General features: G+C 55.3%; 3 protein-coding genes across 7 annotated transcripts in view; 2 read left to right on the forward strand and 1 right to left on the reverse strand.

Moving 5' to 3' along the window:
• Positions 1–17,528, reverse strand: part of ZNF329 (zinc finger protein 329) — a 323,877-nt gene that overhangs the window by 236,625 nt on the left and 69,724 nt on the right. The gene's annotated exons all lie outside the window — the stretch shown is intronic.
• Positions 1,170–7,153, forward strand: ZNF324 (zinc finger protein 324). The gene is made up of 4 exons (XM_066374647.1): positions 1,170–1,584; positions 2,284–2,410; positions 3,159–3,275; positions 4,233–7,153. Exons 1-4 carry the CDS (start codon positions 1,567–1,569, stop codon positions 5,681–5,683), a joined length of 1,713 nt encoding a protein of 570 aa, XP_066230744.1. The 5' UTR covers positions 1,170–1,566; the 3' UTR covers positions 5,684–7,153.
• ZNF446 (zinc finger protein 446) lies at positions 9,857–15,043 on the forward strand. Of its 5 annotated transcripts, none has more exons than XM_066374697.1 (8): positions 9,865–9,951; positions 10,168–10,358; positions 10,907–11,287; positions 11,361–11,562; positions 11,763–11,857; positions 13,029–13,113; positions 13,304–13,387; positions 13,523–15,043. In XM_066374697.1, the coding sequence occupies exons 3-8, from the start codon at positions 10,946–10,948 to the stop codon at positions 14,029–14,031; spliced, it is 1,317 nt and encodes a 438-aa protein (XP_066230794.1). In that variant the 5' UTR covers positions 9,865–9,951; positions 10,168–10,358; positions 10,907–10,945; the 3' UTR covers positions 14,032–15,043. The 5 variants fall into 5 exon arrangements, with proteins under 5 accessions (XP_066230797.1, XP_066230794.1, XP_066230798.1 ...); XM_066374701.1 differs by having other exon boundaries at positions 13,307–13,387; XM_066374700.1 differs by lacking the exon at positions 10,168–10,358 and having other exon boundaries at positions 9,857–9,951.

Below are 17,528 nucleotides of genomic sequence, written 5' to 3' on the forward strand. Positions count from 1 at the left end.
ATCCTCATGACCTAATTTAAACCTAATTATTTTCCATCGGCCCTCCCTACTAATAACATCACAGAGGGGGTTAGGGCTTAAACCTATCAATTTGATGGGGTATGAAAACATTCACTCTATAATATCACCTAAGGAAGCAAAGTGACTTTATGACTCTGGTATATGAAAAACTTAGTCTTCGTGGTAAGTGGACAAAGTCAGTTTTATAAAATAAAATAAATTGGCCTCACCAGGCGGTGGCACAGTGACTAGAGTGTCAGCTTGGGGTGCTGAGGACCCAGGTTTGAAACCCCAAGGTCGCTAGCTTGAGCGTGGGCTCATCTGACTTGAGCACGGGGTCACTGGCTTCAGCATGGGATCATAGACTCACGACCCCATGGTCGCTGGCTTGAGCCCAGAGGTCGCTGGCTTGAGCAAGGGGTCACTGGCTCGGCTGGAGCCCCCAGTCAAGGCACATAGGAAATAGCAACCAATGAACAACTAAGGGGCTGCAAGGAAGAATTGGTGCTTTGCATTTTTCTCCCTTCCTGTCTCTTTCTTAAAAAAATAATGTCACCCAAGAGGGACCAGTCAAAGGGACCGGTAGGAGGCCAGTTTGCTCCAGGAAAGTCTGGAATGCAGAAGCCATTTACTCCTAAAGGTCTTTGGTTAGGGATGATAAAACCTTACCATTTTTTTTTAAATTATTTTTATTTATTTATTCATTTTAGAGGGGAGAGAAAGAGAGAGAGAGAGAGAGAAGGGGGGGAGGAGCAGGAAGCTTCAACTCCCATATGTGCCTTGACCGGGGAAGCCTAGGGTTTTGAACCGGTGACCTCAGTGTTCCAGGTCCACGCTTTTATCCACTGCGCCACCACAGGTCAGGCAAAACCTTACCATTTTTTATCTGACTGTAAATTACATGGCCATGGCCAGCCATCTGTCTCAGTTTCCCCATTCCACTTACCAAATTTTCCTAGTTGGTTACTAACCTGCTTCATCCCACTCTCCTAGCTGGGAGCCCCACCCATACCAGGGAAGTTGAGATGCAGCACTGAGACTTCACTTTCCAGCATTCCCCGCCCACCCCCTCCTGTGGCGAAGCTTGGTTGTTGCCATGGAGATCAGGAAGCGCATCCCTTCCAGCTCCTGGAACTACCTTTCCCAGAAGTCCCTGTGCACGCCTCCATCGCGCACTGGGCCAATGAGGGCTGGTGGGGGGCAGGACTTCCTGTACCAGAGGCTGTCACTTCGGTGTGTCTGCAGTTGGGCAGTTGGGCTCCACCGGTGGGTGGAACACGCCTGGACGGGCCGGTTCTCCAGGAGATTCTGGAGACTCGAGGGAAGAGCCCGAGGAAGGCGTGGGCACTGTGTCCGCAGGCCGACGGCCACGCCCCCCCAGCCTCAGTTTCTCCGGTGGAGCGTGTGCAGCCCCCTGGGGCCTTCGGGCGGCGCCCGAACCCACGTGCTCTCCAGCCTCGGTGGCGCCCCGAAAGTGGTGCCCTGGGAGTCTGCTCCATCGACGGACCAGGAGACACAGGCCAGGAACCAGGGCGCCCTGGGCAGCCGTTGCAAGTGCTGATTCCGATGGCGGCAGCGGCGCAGGTGAGTCAGGGGGGTTCCAGATCCACTTACCTGGACGTCTTGTCTACTCCTCTCGTTCCCTGGACGCGGGGTCCTGGCCAGTGGGGCAAGCATGCACGTGCGGGATCCCCACTTCTGGTAGCCAAGAGGGTGCAGATCCTGCACGTGTAAATGCTGGGATGGGAGGAAAGCCTAGGTGCTTCCGGATCGGAGCTTCTCTACGTGGAGTTCTGGGAGAGAAGCTAGTATGAAATGGCAGAACAAGCTGGACTGGCACGCGGAGGACCCAGGTTCGAGACTCGAGACCCCGAGGTCGCCAGCTTGAGCGCGGGCTCATCTGGTTTAAGCAAAGCTCACCAGCTTGAGTCCAAGGTCGCTGGCTCGAGCAAGGGGTCACTTGGTCTGCTGTAGCCCCCCCCCCCCATCAAGGCACATATGAGAAATCAATTGATGAACAGCTAAGAAACCTCAACGAAGAATTGATGTTTCTCATCTCTCTCCATTCCTGTCTGTCTGTCCCTATCTGTCCCTCTCTCTGACGCTATCTCTGCCACCAAAATTAATTAATTAATTTTAAAAAATTAAAAAGAGCCCTGGGGCAAGGAGGGTGAATGTCTGAGAGACATCAGGGGAATTAGCCGTTTGGGACAGGGCGTGGGGGTCCTGAGTCACACAGACATAACTTCGATCGTGTTCGTTTTCCACTGCCCACTGTTTTAGGGCCTGATGGTCTTTGAGGATGTGGCCGTGTACTTCTCCCAGGAAGAGTGGGGGCTCTTGGATGCAGCACAGAGGGCCTTGTACCGCCACGTGATGCTGGAGAACTTTGCACTGGTGACCTCACTGGGTAAGGCCCTGGGTCCTACATGGGAAAGCTCCGTTGTTGCCAGGCTGGTCCACTTTATATCCTGGCAGCCTGTAATCAGCTCCACATCCACTGGCTGAGTGTACCTGTCTGGCTGTGGCACCTTGGTGCTGGGCTCGGTACCCTTCCTTTGGCACTGCCAACACATTTTTTCCTCACAGGCACCATTAAGTTGTTCCTGTGAGCCCTGGCCTGTGGTGAGACCTTTGGGTTTTCTCTTCTTTTTCTTTCTTTTTTTGTATTTTTTTGAAGTGAGAAGCAGGGAGGCAGAGAGACAGACTCCCGCATGTGCCCTACTGGGATCCACCCGGCATGCCCACCAGGGGGCAATGCTCTGCCCATCTGGGGTGTTGCTTCACTGCAACCGGAGCCATTCTAGTGCCTGAGGTGGAGGCCATGAAGGCATCCTCAGCACCCGGGCCAACTTTGCTCCCATGGAGTATTGGCTGCAGGAGGGGAAGAGAGAGATAAGCAAGACAAGAGAAGAGGAAGGATGGAGAAGCAGTTGGGTGCTTCTCCTGTGTGCACTGGCTGGGAATCGAACCCAGAACTTCCACACGCCGGGCCGATGCTCTACCGCTGAGCCAGCCAGCCAGGGCCTCATGTTTTCTTAGTTGCACAGATGATGCCATCTATGTATGACCTATGAAGCCCTGATTCTGGCCATCTGTTGCATAGCTGGTAGTCCTGAGCTAGGGCTGGCCACTCATTTGCTTGTCTTCTCTCACAGGACTCTCTGCCTCCCGACCTCAGATAGTCATCCAGCTCGAGTGTGGTGAAGAGCCTTGGGTTCTCAGTGGGTTGGATGCGACCTTGGCCAGGAATGGCCAGAGGAGGCCCAGCCCTGGTGAGAGGCTTCTGGTGGGAGGGGGGTCCCTCTTCCCCACCACCCTGGCCACAGTTCTCTCCTGCCTCCCACCTGTTCTCCTTCTACCATTAGCCTCTCCTAGAGGCTCGAGCCTTGGCTTCCTTTAAAGGGGGAATTCTGAGGGCACCTCAGACTGTGTTGAGAATCCCACCCCTAGCCAGGGTGTGTGGCCTTAAACTTTTCCTGTCTTACCTCACCACCTCATCTGTAGGGCCATTCATTCATTCATGTGTTCATTGTTTCATTGCTTTTTGAGCACTTACAATGGCTAGGCCGGGTCTCAGCACCAGGGGAACTGCCTTGATTGGGATATTTTTATTTTTCTTTAAGTGAGAGGAGGGGAGACAGTTAGACAGATTCCCGCACACGTCCTGACCAGGATCCACCCTGCAATCCCTGTCTGGGGCTGATGCTCCAATCAGCCCAACTCTTTTTAGTGCCTGAGGCTAACACTGAGCCAGCTGAACTATCCTCAGTGCTCAGGGCCGATGTTCAAACCAATGGACCCACTGGCTGTGGGAGGGGAAAAGGGAGAGAAGCAGATGGTCACTCCTCTTGTGTGCCCTGACCAGGAATCAAACCTGGGACATCCATACACCAGGCCAACACTCTATCCACTGAGCAAGCTGACCAGGGCCAATCAGGACATTTCTGACCCTGCCTTCATGGAATTGACTGCGCTAGGGGAGAGGCAGTCAGTAAACAGAGTTCATAAGTAAAACTCGAGCATCAGGTAGCTATCAGTGTCAGGAGCTCAAGCAGACTGTCAAGTCCCCCAGACTAGTGAGCTCCATACAAGAAGGGTGTCTGTTCCCCTCTCCAGCTTCCACACCCCGGACCTTGAGGTCCTTCTTGCCCCATCTACTTGGCCTTCCCAGGTCGGTCACCTTCTCCTGGTTAGGATGACCCAGTCATCTATTGTTTCTGTGCCTTCAGGTTCCCAACATCTGGCAGAGGGCAGAGATGTTTCTGGGGAAGCAGCGTGGCCAAGGACCTTCCAGGATAGACCCCCACCTACACCTACTAGGATCCTCACCACCACTGCTGCCTGTGAACCTGGAAAACGCCTGGAGGGTCGGCGGGGCATTTCCTCATCTGGGGAGAGAAAACCCACTGGGGTCTCTGTTATCTACTGGGAAAGACTTTTGCTAGGCCCGGGCAGTGGGGAGGCCAGTGTCAGTCTGCGGCTGACCTCCCCACTGCGGGTTCCCATGGGCAGCCCAGCCACAGAGAAAGTTCTTACAGACCAATCCGAGCCAGGGAAGCATCCAAGGCTGACACTGCTGCCAAAGCCGTTGGTGCGGGCACCTTCTGGGGGAACCTTCCCAAGCATCCCCGATCTTGAGTCCCATCACGCTGGGAGGGAACTAGGAATGAGGGGCACGGTTTGGCATGGACCTCAGAGACTCCCGGCCAGCCAGGAGCCCCCCATCTGGGAGGAGCTGGGCGAGGCCCTCCACCCTGGCCCCATTCTCCTTCCCGGGGAGAAGACCTTCGAATGCAGGGCATGTAGCAAAGTCTTTGTGAAGAGCTCCGACCTTCTCAAGCACCTGCGTACGCACACCGGGGAGCGGCCCTATGAGTGTGCCCAGTGCGGCAAGGCCTTCAGCCAAACGTCACACCTGACGCAGCACCAGCGCATCCACAGTGGCGAGACGCCTTACGCGTGCCTGGCCTGCGGGAAGGCCTTCCGTCACAGCTCCTCACTAGTGCGGCACCAGCGCATCCACACGGCCGAGAAGGCCTTTCGCTGCAGCGAGTGTGGCAAAGCTTTCAGCCACCGCTCCAACCTCAGCCAGCATCGGAAGATCCACGCGGGCGGGCGGCCCTATGCGTGCGCCCGGTGCGGCCGCCGCTTCTGCCGCAACTCGCATCTGATTCAGCACGAGCGCACGCACACCGGCGAGAAGCCCTATGCCTGTGCGCTCTGCGGGGCCGCCTTCAGCCAGGGCTCCTCGCTCTTTAAGCACCAGCGCGTGCACACCGGAGAGAAGCCCTTCACGTGCTCCCAGTGCGGCCGCGCCTTTAGCCACAGCTCCAACCTCACGCAGCACCAGCTGCTGCACACGGGCGAGCGGCCCTTCCGCTGCGGGGACTGCGGCAAGGCCTTCACCAAGGGCGCCGTTCTGCTCAGCCACCGGCGCATCCACACGGGCGAGAAGCCGTTTGTGTGCTCGCAGTGTGGCCGCGCCTTCCGGGAGCGCCCAGCCCTCTTCCACCACCAGAGGATCCACACCGGTGACAAGCCAGTGCGGAGGCGCAGGGTCGTGGCAGGCCATCGCTCCCTCGGCAAACCTGCTTCGGGGATATCATCAGAGGGCACTCCGGGTGCCAGGCCCACTCCTGCCTCAGGCCCAGGCTTGGTGCCAAAGCCTGCTGAGGCCTGAGGTCCTAGCTAAGCCCTTTTGGACCTATCGTGAGACCCTTTCCATGACTAAAGGGCAGATCCTTTGCAAATCCACTCTGGAAAAGACGTGTGGTGTGCATTGTGAAGTTCCATTTGCATGAGGTGACAAAATGTGCCACTTCAGCAACAACTGACTCCATCACACTGCAGAAAGGTCAGGAGGAAGGACATGGAGCTTGGGACTTTAGTGGTGCTTCCTGTCACAGGTTATGACTGGACACTAACTTGAAGAGGGGCGTGCCAAGATGGGGAGTAGAGGGAGTCCAAAAAAATTTTGATGTCCACATTCAAACTGGCTAGTCTGCTGACATTCAGGATATTACCCCCAGGCATTTATCTGTTCATCTGAGGCTTCCTGGGAGTGAGCACTGTGGACAAGAGGTCGTGTGGGGGTTGGATGCTGGCTTTGGGCAAGTGGCTAAGATCTGAGCCTCTGCTTCTTCCTCTGGGAAAAAGAAGGGGGAAAAAAGGGATTTCAGCATATGAAGGGTATTTGCCATGCCTTGACAGACAGGATCTTTAGAAGGCCATCCTGTGCTGCCAACTGCCAGCCCCTATTTTGAGTGCTGCAAAGTTTTCCTAACAGCCCTGTGAGGTGGGTGCTGTGGACTGTATCCCCACTTCTCTTATGAGGAAACTAAGGCACAGATGGGGGACATGAGTTGTGCATAGGACAGCCAGGCCCAGCCTCCAGGCAGCTCACCATTCCACCTCTACATTTTAGTCTGCCGTCTGTGAAGGCAGAGAGGCCTGACCTAGCTCCCTGCATGTGGCTGACCCTCGGGAGGTGGAGGTGGAGGTCCACAGATGGGAAAGACAGAATGATGGCTCCTCAGCCATGCTCATCCATAAGAGCCACATCCAAGCCTCAGCATTGTTACCAAAGTCGATGTTACGGGAGCCTTTATATCCCCATTGCCTTGATAGGAGGTGACTGAAAAAAGTCCGGAGGAGACAAGATGGGGCTGCTTGTCTCTGCAGGGTCTCTGCCTACGTGTGGCACCCTCTCAAGATCCCCATTCAATGTGACACCCCCACATGATAGACACACTGAGGCAGATGGGTGGGTGGGGACCATTTGCTTCCTGTGGCCCTTAGCAGACTGGGCCCCATCTCGACCTCCAGCCTCACTCCCAGGGAAGTTAATGGTCTTTTTCCTAGAGAAAGCAAGCCTAGAAGGTATAACTTGGGACAGACAGAAATTGTAAATTCTTTTTTTATTTTACTTTTTTTTAATTTATTAATTTAGAGAGAGAAAAGCAGTGATTTGTTGTTCCACTTATTTATGCATTCATTGGTTGATTCTTGTATGTGCCCTGACCGGGGATTGAACCTGCAACCTTGCTGTATCAGGATGACACTCTAAGCAACAGAGCTACCCAGCTAGGGCGATTATAAATTCTTACACAGCACTGTGGAAGTCCACAACTTCAGCCTCCCCTCCCACCAAGTCCAGAAAGTCCCTGATAAAGGTTTCCTTTATATATATATATGTTTCTTTTTCAAGTTGTGTGCATGGAAACAGCCTGGTTTCACACTAGCACAGTGCAGACATGCTCTAGGATGTCATCGCCATAGAGCTATGGGGGCTTGGCTTTAACCTGGTGCCCTTTGCAAAGCCACAGGGTAGAGACACAGCCTGTCTGTGGCCCACTGAGGGGCTGGGATACCTGTGTCCCCTGGCAGCCAAAGGTGGGTGGGAGACAGCCAGAAGACCTGGGCACAGGGGATGGTTGAAACTGCCCCAAACAGCAGCTCTACTAGGAGTTGGGCCTTTGTGGATCCCAGTCATGGAATCTGAAGCAGGGACCACATGTGACCCCAAAGGTTGACCCCAGTCCACTGGTTGCTCCAGTCCCATTACATCCAAGATCTCACAGCCATCTGCCTTACACAGTGAGCACAGACATGATCCCTTGTCCCAGACTTGCCAACAGAGCCAATCCTATCTTCTGCCCCAGGAACTTTTGAGAAAGTTCCTATAAGGCAGGGAGACTTGGAGGAGAGTAGTCATGTAAGACCCAGCTCCCCAAGACTCTTCCAGGACAGGTCCTCTGTGCCAGTCCTCCTGATACCCTGTGGGCCCCTGAGCCATTGTTTGCCTTTCCTGGACTCTTGTTCTCTACTCTGGTCCACACCTTAGCCTTTCCCCCATCTCTCCTTTCCCCAGGCTAGCCTCACCCTGACTGAGGACTCTTGTAGGAGTCCATTGGGACCTGCAAATGGTGACCCAGAAAGTCACTTGCAACTTTTCTGAACCTTGGACAGAAACTCCTCCAGGAGTCCAGTTTATACCTTGAGCCATCCGGAGCCAAGTGCCCTATCCTGTCTTCCCACTAGCCTTCTCTCTGCTTCCTTTAGCTCCTTCCCACCTGTTTGGCCTCTGCTATCCCTCAGTTCCTCTAGGAATCTACCCCTCCAACTGCTCTGGACTGGTCAGTAGCCTCCACCCTGTTCCTATTGAAAGAGGAACCATGAACATCCTCCTTCCTCCATTTCTTGGCCCCTAAGTTGCTCTCCTCCAAACCTCTGGTCATGTTGGGCTGTGTCCTGCCAGGCTGGCTCCCCTGTTCTTAATCGGGAATGGCCTGTGACTGTAAAAGTGCTCTTGGTCTTTCTGGGTCATGATGGTGAAATGAACCCATCCTCACTTGGTTTTAAAGTCCCCTGAAACCACAGAGGAAAGTGTTTAAGACAAGTCCTGTGGGTTGATGAGGATGAGGATGGAGAAGGAGTCCGTGGCAATGGCATTCTGCACTTCGATAGGGATGGGGAACTGTCACTGACTTAGGGAAAGTCAGTACTGACTTGGCACTAGGGCAGTCCCACCAGGCTAATGCTTGCAAAACTTTTTTTTTCTTTCTCTTTTTTTTTTTTTTTTTTTTACAGAGACAGAGAGAGAGAGTCAGAGAGAGGGATAGATAGGGACAGACAGACAGGAACGGAGAGATGAGAAGCATCAATCATTAGTTTTTCGTTGCGACACCTTAGTTGTTCATTGATTGCTTTCTCATAAGTGACTTGACCGCAGGCCTTCAGCAGACCGAGTGACCCCTTGCTCAAGCCAGTGGCCTTGGGCTCAAGCTGGTGAGCTTTTTGCTCAAACCAGATGAGCCCACGCTCAAGCTGGCGACCTCGGGGTCTTGAACTGGGTCCTTCCACATCCTAGTCTGATGCTCTATCCACTGTGCCACCGCCTGGTCAGGCATGCTTGCAAAACTTAAGACTTGAAAAAACCAGTAGTCTCCTGAGGGGAAGACTTAAAAGATGACTAGGGGAAGAGATACTGTTAAAGCTGTTAGAGCCCCAGATCTCCCCACATGATGGATGGTGAGAGTCATTTCTGGACAATCTGCACGGTCCCTGAGAAAAGACCTTAGCGCCTACAAAACAGCCTAATCAAGTGATGGTACTGGGAAGAGTTGACAAGCTCCAGTGACGCACATGCTGACAGCCTCCTTCCAATCAGAAATTAGACCACAGTTCTTTATCTGGAGCTGGCAGCCAGGGATTCCTAGGTATCAGAAGGAACCATAGTAGACAGGTAGATGAATTATAAAATTGAGTAAATAAGTCATGTTTCAGCCACTTGATGTGTGGAAGCAAAACTGACCTCTTCCCACAGATTTTTAAAACGATAACATTGCCAAAAATAAAACGATAACATTGCCTATTGAGATAAACTAAAAATAACAGTAACCTGACCAGTTCTAGCCTCCACTGTAAGTGAGAGATTGCGCATGTTTCAAGGTCTATAAATCACAGGACGCTTTCCTCATCGGTAAACCGGTGCCCATCAGGGAGGGTGCTCAACAGAGGTCGAATGAAGTTCCAGCACCCTCCTCGGGCCTTCCCAGCAGGACCCCGTTTCCTTCTGGGACCAGCCGGAGAAGAGCCTCTACCAAACTCATATACTGCCGGGACCTCCACGCAGGGTTGAGCGATGCTCCAGATGTTGCCTTGGATACCACTGTAGGAAAGCGGACGTCTTCTAGCAGTTGCCAAGGGGACGACTGGAAGACCGAAAACAAGCCTCGGGCTCTGGGGGAGGGGCATGGGCAGGCTGAGCTCGGATTGGTCAAAAGGTCGCGTCCCTCACCTCGCTTTCCAATAGGCGCCAGGTGCGCTTTGCACATGCGCAGGAATCTAACTTATTTCGATAATTGTTGAGTCCTAGGACCCCGGGGTGGGTGGGGCGTCGCGGTGCCACGGACCGGAAGTGGCCTCTGGGCGCCGGCGGTGGCTGAGGTGAGCGCGGGCTGGGCCGGGTTAGAACCGCCGCGGCTTCTTCCGCCTCCCTGGACCCAGCCTCTCCTTCCCACCCTCGGGAGCGCCACCGACCTCCCGGCGTGCCCTGCGCGCCCCACTTTAAAGCATCACCCACCCAGAGCTTCGTTCCGCCTCCTCTGCCAAGACCTCTTTCCTCCCATGTTTATTTTTAAATTTTTTACTTATTGATTTTAGCCAGTGAGGAAGGGAGAGAGAAGGAGAGAGGAACATCATTCCGTTCCTGTACGTGCCCAGACCGGGATCGAACCGGCAACCACTGCGCTTCAGGCCGATGCTCTAGCTATACGGCCAGGAGCCTTCCCATTTTTAGAAAGAGACTCTGGACGTTGGTCTCCCGGGACAGACAGCCCCTCTCTCCTCTCAAGGTGGGCGTGTTTCAGGGCAGGGCCACAGTTGCCCATTAACGGCTCCACGCGGCTCTTGGCTGCGATTTGCTCTGCTTTTGCTTTTCAAACGCGCGGTCCAGACGGAGGGAGTCATCCATAGTGCGCTGTGGTCGGCGAGCACAGAGCCCCGGAGTCCAGCCTCGACCTAGGGCGCAGATGTGCCCATCCCTTTAGTTGGTCCCTCAGGGTGCCAACTTGAGCCAGCATTGTCCTGCCATAGCTCAACCTGGCCTCCCATCCCACTGCTGCCCCTTACAACCCTCATGACCTTAAGTGTCCTGAGTTGCTGTCCCTCAGCCCCCTGCGGACTGACTCTTCCCTCTCTCTTCTGCTGGGCACTTCCCGTGGCTCCGCAGCCTGACCCTGGAAGCCTACGTCTCAACTACCACCCTCTTGTACCCAAATGTTGGCAGTTCCCTGGAAGCTCTGTTGGACCAACCTGCCTCCAAGTACTTGTCCACAAAGTCTGCCTTGTCCTAGTGGTGGCCTCTTGGACAGCAAGCATCCTGACCACTCCTTTTCTGCAGGTAACTCTTGGTGACTCCAAGAAGACTCCTGGCACAATAATGCCATCCTCACTGGGTCCCCTACATCTACCTTCCCTGGATTCCGAGGCCACCCTAGAGGAGCCTGAGGCAGCACGCCTGCGCTTCCGGGGCTTCAGCTATCAGGAGGTGGCGGGTCCCCAGGAGGCCCTGGGCCAGCTTCAGGACCTGTGCCGCCAATGGCTGAAGCCAGAGGTGCACTCCAAGGAGCAAATGCTGGAGCTGCTGGTGCTGGAGCAGTTCCTGGGCGTGCTGCCCCCTGAGATCCAATCCTGGGTGCGGGGCCAGCGGCCAGGCAGCCCTGAGGAGGCTGCAGCCCTGGTCGAAAGCCTGCAGCGTGACCCTGGGCAACTGCTAGGCTGGGTGAGTATGCTAATGTGCTTTGTGAAGGGACAGAACAAGACTAGAGCCCTGGTGACTTACCTCTCCTCCTCAGATCACAGCCCATGTTCTGAAGCAAGAAGTGCTCCCGGCAACACAGAAAGCAGAGGACTCACTGGGGAGCCTCCACCCTTCAGGAATAGCAGAGTCCCTCGGGACTGCTCCTGGGGAGAGGCCAAAGAATGCCCAAGTGGAGGGGTCTGTCCAGCTCAGCTGCAGTGTGAAGAAGGAGCCTGATGCCGACAGGCAGGAGATGGGTGAGTGGGGACCATACTTGGCTAGGGGTCTCCTGGTGGGAGTGTGGATGTCCCCAGCTGGAATGGAGACCCAGGAGCAACGGCCATGTGACTCACGTGCACAGTGGCCTCATGCCTGCTGGCATAGGAGGGTCACAGCAGTAGCAACAGCACCAGCTCACATAGGCAGCCCCCTGACCCCCATCTGCCTCACTTCCTAGCACCCACTAGCCCCCCAAATCCAGCCCAGTCACGAGAGGGGCCAGTCGGATGCAGGGAACTGGACTCTGCCCCCTTCCATCCACCCAGGATTCAGGTGAGCGCCCCAGGTGGGAGGAGAATGTCCTTGGTGGCTGCTGTGCCCTGACAGTGTCCCCCAGATTCCTTGTGCTCTTTGCCGTCCATATTGGAGTTGATATCAGAGTACCCTGCGGGTCCTGGGGGACAGAGGGACTGACCTGTGGTCTCGAACATTAGGGAGTGTTTTGGAAATCTGACTTCAGACTGACAACTGTTAGGTATTGGCTTCCTCATAGAGTAGCAGTCAAGGGGTCTCAGCTCCAAGCAGTCCTGAGCTGGCCTCCAGGTATGTGCACTCGGAGTGCAGGTGGGGAGGGGTTAATAATACAACAGCCAACCTCAGGAGGAAAGCCTGAGCACCCAGCTGCTGTCTGGTCTCCTGAGCACAATGGAGGTCTGAATGGAGAGGGTCTTCGTGGGAAATGCCTGCAGCCCCCCATCTCTCCAGCTGGGTGTGGAAGCTCAGCAGAGGTCCCTGCTACCGGGAGCGCTTGTTTCCTGAGTGTCGGTTTCAGAGGGTCCTGTCTTCTGGCAAGGAAGACATAGTTCAAAGCCTCCTTACCTCCAGCCAGCACTCTCCCAGCTGGGGTTCCATAGGGCTGCCCCCCTGTGGCTCGTCTGTGTACACTCTTCTTCCCAACCTAGCAAAGCCTTACCCAGATGATGGGAGTCTGGGAGGCAAAGAGTGCACCCCCTGGTAAAACTGTAAGAGCTCACCCATCCACACGGAGAACTGGCCCACCCCAGACCCACCTACCTCATCTGCCCACATAAATCACCCGCTCCGGAGTGTGGGTCTGAACCTCCTCTCTCAACTCCCTTCAGCCAGGTGCCCACATCCAGGAACGCTGATGGCTGGCCTTTCAAAGCTCCCTGGGGGAAGGTCTCTGTTAGAAGACGTACTGGGGTTCCCTGAGTCCTTTAGCCGTTTGCTAAAGACACACTGCTCAAGTCACAGGAGTGGGGCAGCCACATCTGTCCCTGCCTCTGTCTCCCCTTAAGCCCTGGGGTCCTGGGTTCACTCTGTCTGGACAGAGCATGGGGTGGGGCAGCTAAGGGGAACGGGCTTTCCCAGTACTCACCCCACCACCTCAGCTTCATCTGAGCCTCCAAGAAATGAGGCTGTGACCCAGGGTGGGGCAGGCCTGGCGTGGAGAACTCGGCAGTAATGGGCCGCATCTGGGCAGGAGGACTGGGGGCTGCTAGACCCGTCACAGAAGGAGCTGTACTGGGACGCGATGCTGGAGAAGTACGGCAAGGTGGTCTCCCTGGGTGAGGACCGGCCACGGCCCCGCCCTTCCACGGCTTGCATCCCACCCTTCCCAGTGCGGGCGCCCGCTTCCTCCCTCCTTCCCAAGGGGCGCCCATGCCACCTACCAAGGCCCCCCACTTCGCCCCTCATTTGTGCCAGCCCCTCACCGCCCGGTGCCAGGGTTGCCGACTGACCACCCCCCGACTCCAGCAGGGTTACCATCCCCCCGGCCCGACGCGGAGGCTGAGTCGGAGCCGGGGCCCCTGAACGCCTGGACAAAGAGCCTCCGCCCGGGTGAGTGCTGCGCCATGTGACGTGGGTCACCCGGTCTCGGGCGGATGGGAGCTTGTGTGGAGCACCTGCTGGGGGTGGGAGTGGGAGACATCCTGGTGCCTGGACCACTGGGTCTGCTGCTCGTCCTTCCCCCAGGAGATGAGAGCGAGAGCCGCTACGATAGTACACCCGGCTGCCCAGAGTCCCTGCCGGCCTGGGACGGCCAGCCTGGGGCCACCGCGTCTGGGAACACTGCGTCGGTCCCGCCGGCACTGCTGCAGGGCGCCACGCGGAGCAAGCCCTACATGTGTAAGCAATGCGGCCGTGGCTTCGATTGGAAGTCTGTGTTCGTCATCCACCACCGAACGCACGCAGGCGGCCAGGGCGGAAGGACCCCTGCTTTGGCCGTCGGGGGCGCTGAGAAGCCGTTACAGGGTCCCCGAGAGCCGGGCGCACCGCGCCATCACAGGCGCACGCCCCCGGTACCTCGGAAGTACGCTTGCGAGGAGTGCGGGCGCAGCTTCAGCTGGAAGTCGCAGCTGGTCATCCACCGCAAGAGCCACACTGGCCAGCAGCGCCACTTCTGCGGTGAATGCGACCGCAGCTTCAATTGGAAGTCCCAGCTGGTCATCCACAGGAAGAGCCACCAGCCCAAGGCCCCGTGACTGGCTAGAGAAGGCAGACCCACTCGCTTTAGGAACTTCAGAGTCCTCAGGGCCTGGACGCAGCTTGTGCTGGGCCCCTGTCTGGAAGACTTGGGAGGCAGCAGAGGGCACCAGGATGATTCAGAGTCCCCAGGAGGGTCCCCTACCAAAAGCCACCTTTGATCCAGAGAGGATGCTGTTCCTCCCCCTCACCCCATCTGACATGCGGCCTGGTTTTGAATCCACCTCTGACTAGTGGCCAAGGGGTGACGTCCAAACTCGGACTTCCCCACCTGTGACATGATGTGGGCTGATGACTCTTCCTACACCTGGGACCCCGTAGGCCCCTGATAGATGCTCAAAAACTGGCCCTTCCCACCCCTCCTGAACTGGCGGGGTCCCGGGTCTCCCTGTGAAAGGTATAGAAAGTCCAGGAGAGCATGACCTGCTTCTCTTTGCAGATAGAGGGAAAATTAATGGTCTGCCACGTGAGTTGTAGATTTTTAACGAATTCCACTTATATAGTAGGGACTTTTCTGTATAATAATCCTGATTTCTGGCTTCTGCTGGTCAGAAGGTCAGCAGGTATGCTCCTTCTGCCTGGCAGCTGGTGCCACAGAGCAGTTATCCATGAGAAAGTTCCGTGGTCCTGGTCCTTACCCGACCTTGTTCTTGGGCCACCTACATCACTTTCCCAGCCTTATTTTTTGAGCTCTTGAATCCCAGCTTGAGTGGACCTTAAGGGGACTTACTTTTTAAATAGGGGTAGACAAGGATGGCCTCTGAGAAAAAGGGCCACAAATAGATGTCACTTAGGCCATGGACCCCTGCAGGTCAGGGCTCTGTACCCATAGCCCACAAAGTTGGTCTGTGTTGGTCACAAAGCAGGAGAGCAAAGGATCAGCTAGCTTCCTGCTGCCCATGGAGGTACATCTGGATTCCTGGGCATTCAGGAATTTGGTCAATGCACTGTATTAGTTTCCTGTTGCTCAAACTTGGTGGCTAGAAACAACATATATTTATTCTCTCATGACTGTGAAATGGGTTTCACTGGGAGAAACTCAAAGTGTCATCAGGGCAGGCTCTTCCTGGAGACACTAGGGGGGAGCCTATTTTATTGACTTTCCCAACTTCTATAGGCAGCCACATTCCTTTGTTTGTGGCCCCATCTTCCACCCGCAAAGCCGAGTGGTGATGAATCTGTGTGTGTGTGTGTGACAGAGAGTGTCAGAGAGAGAGACAGATAGGGACAGACAGAAGGGAGAGAGATGAGAGGCATCAGTTCTTTGTTGTGGCCCCTTAGTTGTTCATTGATTGCTTTCTCATACGTGCCTTCACTGAGGGGAAGGGGGTTATAGCAGACCGAGAGACCCCTTGCTTGAGCCAGCAACCTTGGGTTCAAGCTGGCGAGCCCTGCTCAAACCAGATGAGCCTGCGCTCAAGCTGGCAACCTCGGGGTCTCAAACCTGGGTCCTCTGCGTCCCAGTCCAAGGCTCTATCCATTGCGCCACCGCCTGGTCAGGTTATGAAATCTTTCTTATGCTGCAATCCTAGCTCCGATCCTCCTGCCTCCTTATAAGAATCATTGCAGATAGATGTAGTACTCACCTTGTAATCTGTGACAATCTCCCTATATCAGGATCCTTACTCATCTTTCTTGCTCCCCACCTGCACATTCGATTCATCTGCAAAATTCTTTTTGCACATGAGATAACATTCACGGGTTCCAGGCATTGGGACATACTTTGGGGGTCATTATTAAGTAACCTTCTCCATCTTCCCACTTTGAAAACAAGGGGCATTTTTGTGGAGGTTGGTTACAGGAAACAGTTGTACTCAAGGAAGGAGCCCTCTGCTGTCTCAGACACATGCAGGAGTGGCAGGTGGGTGTGACCATGGTTATCCAGGGAGAGGAGTGGCTATCACTTTGGTTGGGGGTGAGGACCTAGAAGGGAGGGGGAAGTTTCCGTTGGAGGCGGGACTGCCTCTTCCATCACTAGTCTTCTGAGAACCTACTGATCTGTTGCTCACACTGTGGCCTGGGGAAGCAAGGCCAGGCTGGAATAGGAGCTGGGTGCGAATGATCTGGTGGGCAAGCAGGTGCAATCCTCACTGGGACCATGGAGGAAGAGGACAGTGGATCCCCATGTCCCTAGTGGATCCAACTGTCCCTAATAGGCCTTAGAGAATTCTGGTGCCCCTCGCAACTTATTGGCCCTGGATGATCATTAGCCCCTGGTGGATCTCCTTGGCTCTGGTAGAGTCTAAGGCAGTTCTGGACAGTGACTGCTCGGACTACATATCCCAGAAGCGTTGGCAGCCATTGGCTTTGGCTATAGCTCCCACGATGTTCAAAACGGCACTTCCGGCCCACAAGTGGTTCAGCCTAAATTCACAGCAACTTCGATGTTGGGTGGCCTCTGCCTACAATCTCACAGCGCCCCAGGCCACACTTCTGAACTCTGCCGGCCCCCCTGTTCCAGACACAGTGGCCTTGATGTTCGCTGGCCTACGTCTCCAGTCCTCACCATGGACCGGAGGGCACCTCCAGCCTTTGAAACGCTCCATGGAGGTTTGTGCACTTTGGGCTCCCTCTCCTTTCTCTTTATCCCTAGGCTACAACTCCCGCAACTCTCCGGAGGGTAGTTCTGATTCCAGACACTGCTGACTTCCTACCTCCGCCTTCCAGCTCTTGCCTTTTACTTCCTGCTCAACCTGCGTGTCCCAGTCCAATGCCCGCCCACTCACCCTGGCAGGTGGCTCATCAGCGCTTCTTCCCACACCCTCCAGGGCACATCCACATCTGCTGACTCAGGCCCATCAGAGACCACAAAAAACCCACAGATGGAGTTAGCGCTCTTACCTCTCTACCCTGGAGCAGCCAAGAGGCTCCTGGTTCCTCCCACATTCCAGGCCTTGCTCAGACAGGACCGATCCTGCAGGCTAGTTGAGGTTTTGCTGGGGAGGCAAAGGGGGCCCTGAATTATGGTTTCTGGAGGGCACTGGGCCCTGCACTCCTGGGTCTCTTCTCCATCCACACGGGCATCTGTCTATATATCCTGAGTTTATTCTCACTCTATTCCAGTGTCTGCCTGTTCTGTGAAGCTGGGGATATGGTCAGTCTGGGATTCATGACAACCCCATGCAGGTCCAGGGAGGAGGTGGTGACTGCACATGCGGGTAGTGGTGTTAAAAAGGCCAGCTTAACCAGTTGGTGGCACAGTGGATAGAGCGTCAGACTGAGACAGACGTGGAGGACCCATCTTCAAAACCCAGAGGTCGCTGGCTTGAGCGCGGACTCATCTGGCTTGAATGCAGGCTCAGCAGCTTGAGCGCGCGGTCGCTGGATTGAGCATGGGATCATAGACATGAACCCATGGTCACTAGCTTGAGCCCAAATATCGCTGACTTGGGCCCAAGGTCGCTGACTAGAGCCCAAGGTCGCTGCCTTAAGCATGGGGTCACTTGCTCTAGTGCAGCTCCCCTCCCTAGTAAAGGCACATATGAGAAGGCGATCA

The sequence above is a fragment of the Saccopteryx leptura genome, chromosome 3 (assembly GCF_036850995.1).
Source record: "Saccopteryx leptura isolate mSacLep1 chromosome 3, mSacLep1_pri_phased_curated, whole genome shotgun sequence".
Taxonomy (NCBI): domain Eukaryota; kingdom Metazoa; phylum Chordata; class Mammalia; order Chiroptera; family Emballonuridae; genus Saccopteryx; species Saccopteryx leptura.

Bases quoted from the DNA above. Each gene is read 5' to 3' on its own strand.
- ZNF446 (XM_066374700.1), top strand. From the start codon at position 10,946: ATGCCATCCTCACTGGGTCCCCTACATCTACCTTCCCTGGATTCCGAG. The intron at 13,114-13,303 runs GTGAGGACCGGC...CCCCGACTCCAG, and splicing joins CGGCAAGGTGGTCTCCCTGG to CAGGGTTACCATCCCCCCGG. The intron at 13,388-13,522 runs GTGAGTGCTGCG...TCCTTCCCCCAG, and splicing joins GACAAAGAGCCTCCGCCCGG to GAGATGAGAGCGAGAGCCGC.
- ZNF324 (XM_066374647.1), top strand. The intron at 2,411-3,158 runs GTAAGGCCCTGG...CTTCTCTCACAG, and splicing joins TGCACTGGTGACCTCACTGG to GACTCTCTGCCTCCCGACCT. The intron at 3,276-4,232 runs GTGAGAGGCTTC...CTGTGCCTTCAG, and splicing joins CCAGAGGAGGCCCAGCCCTG to GTTCCCAACATCTGGCAGAG.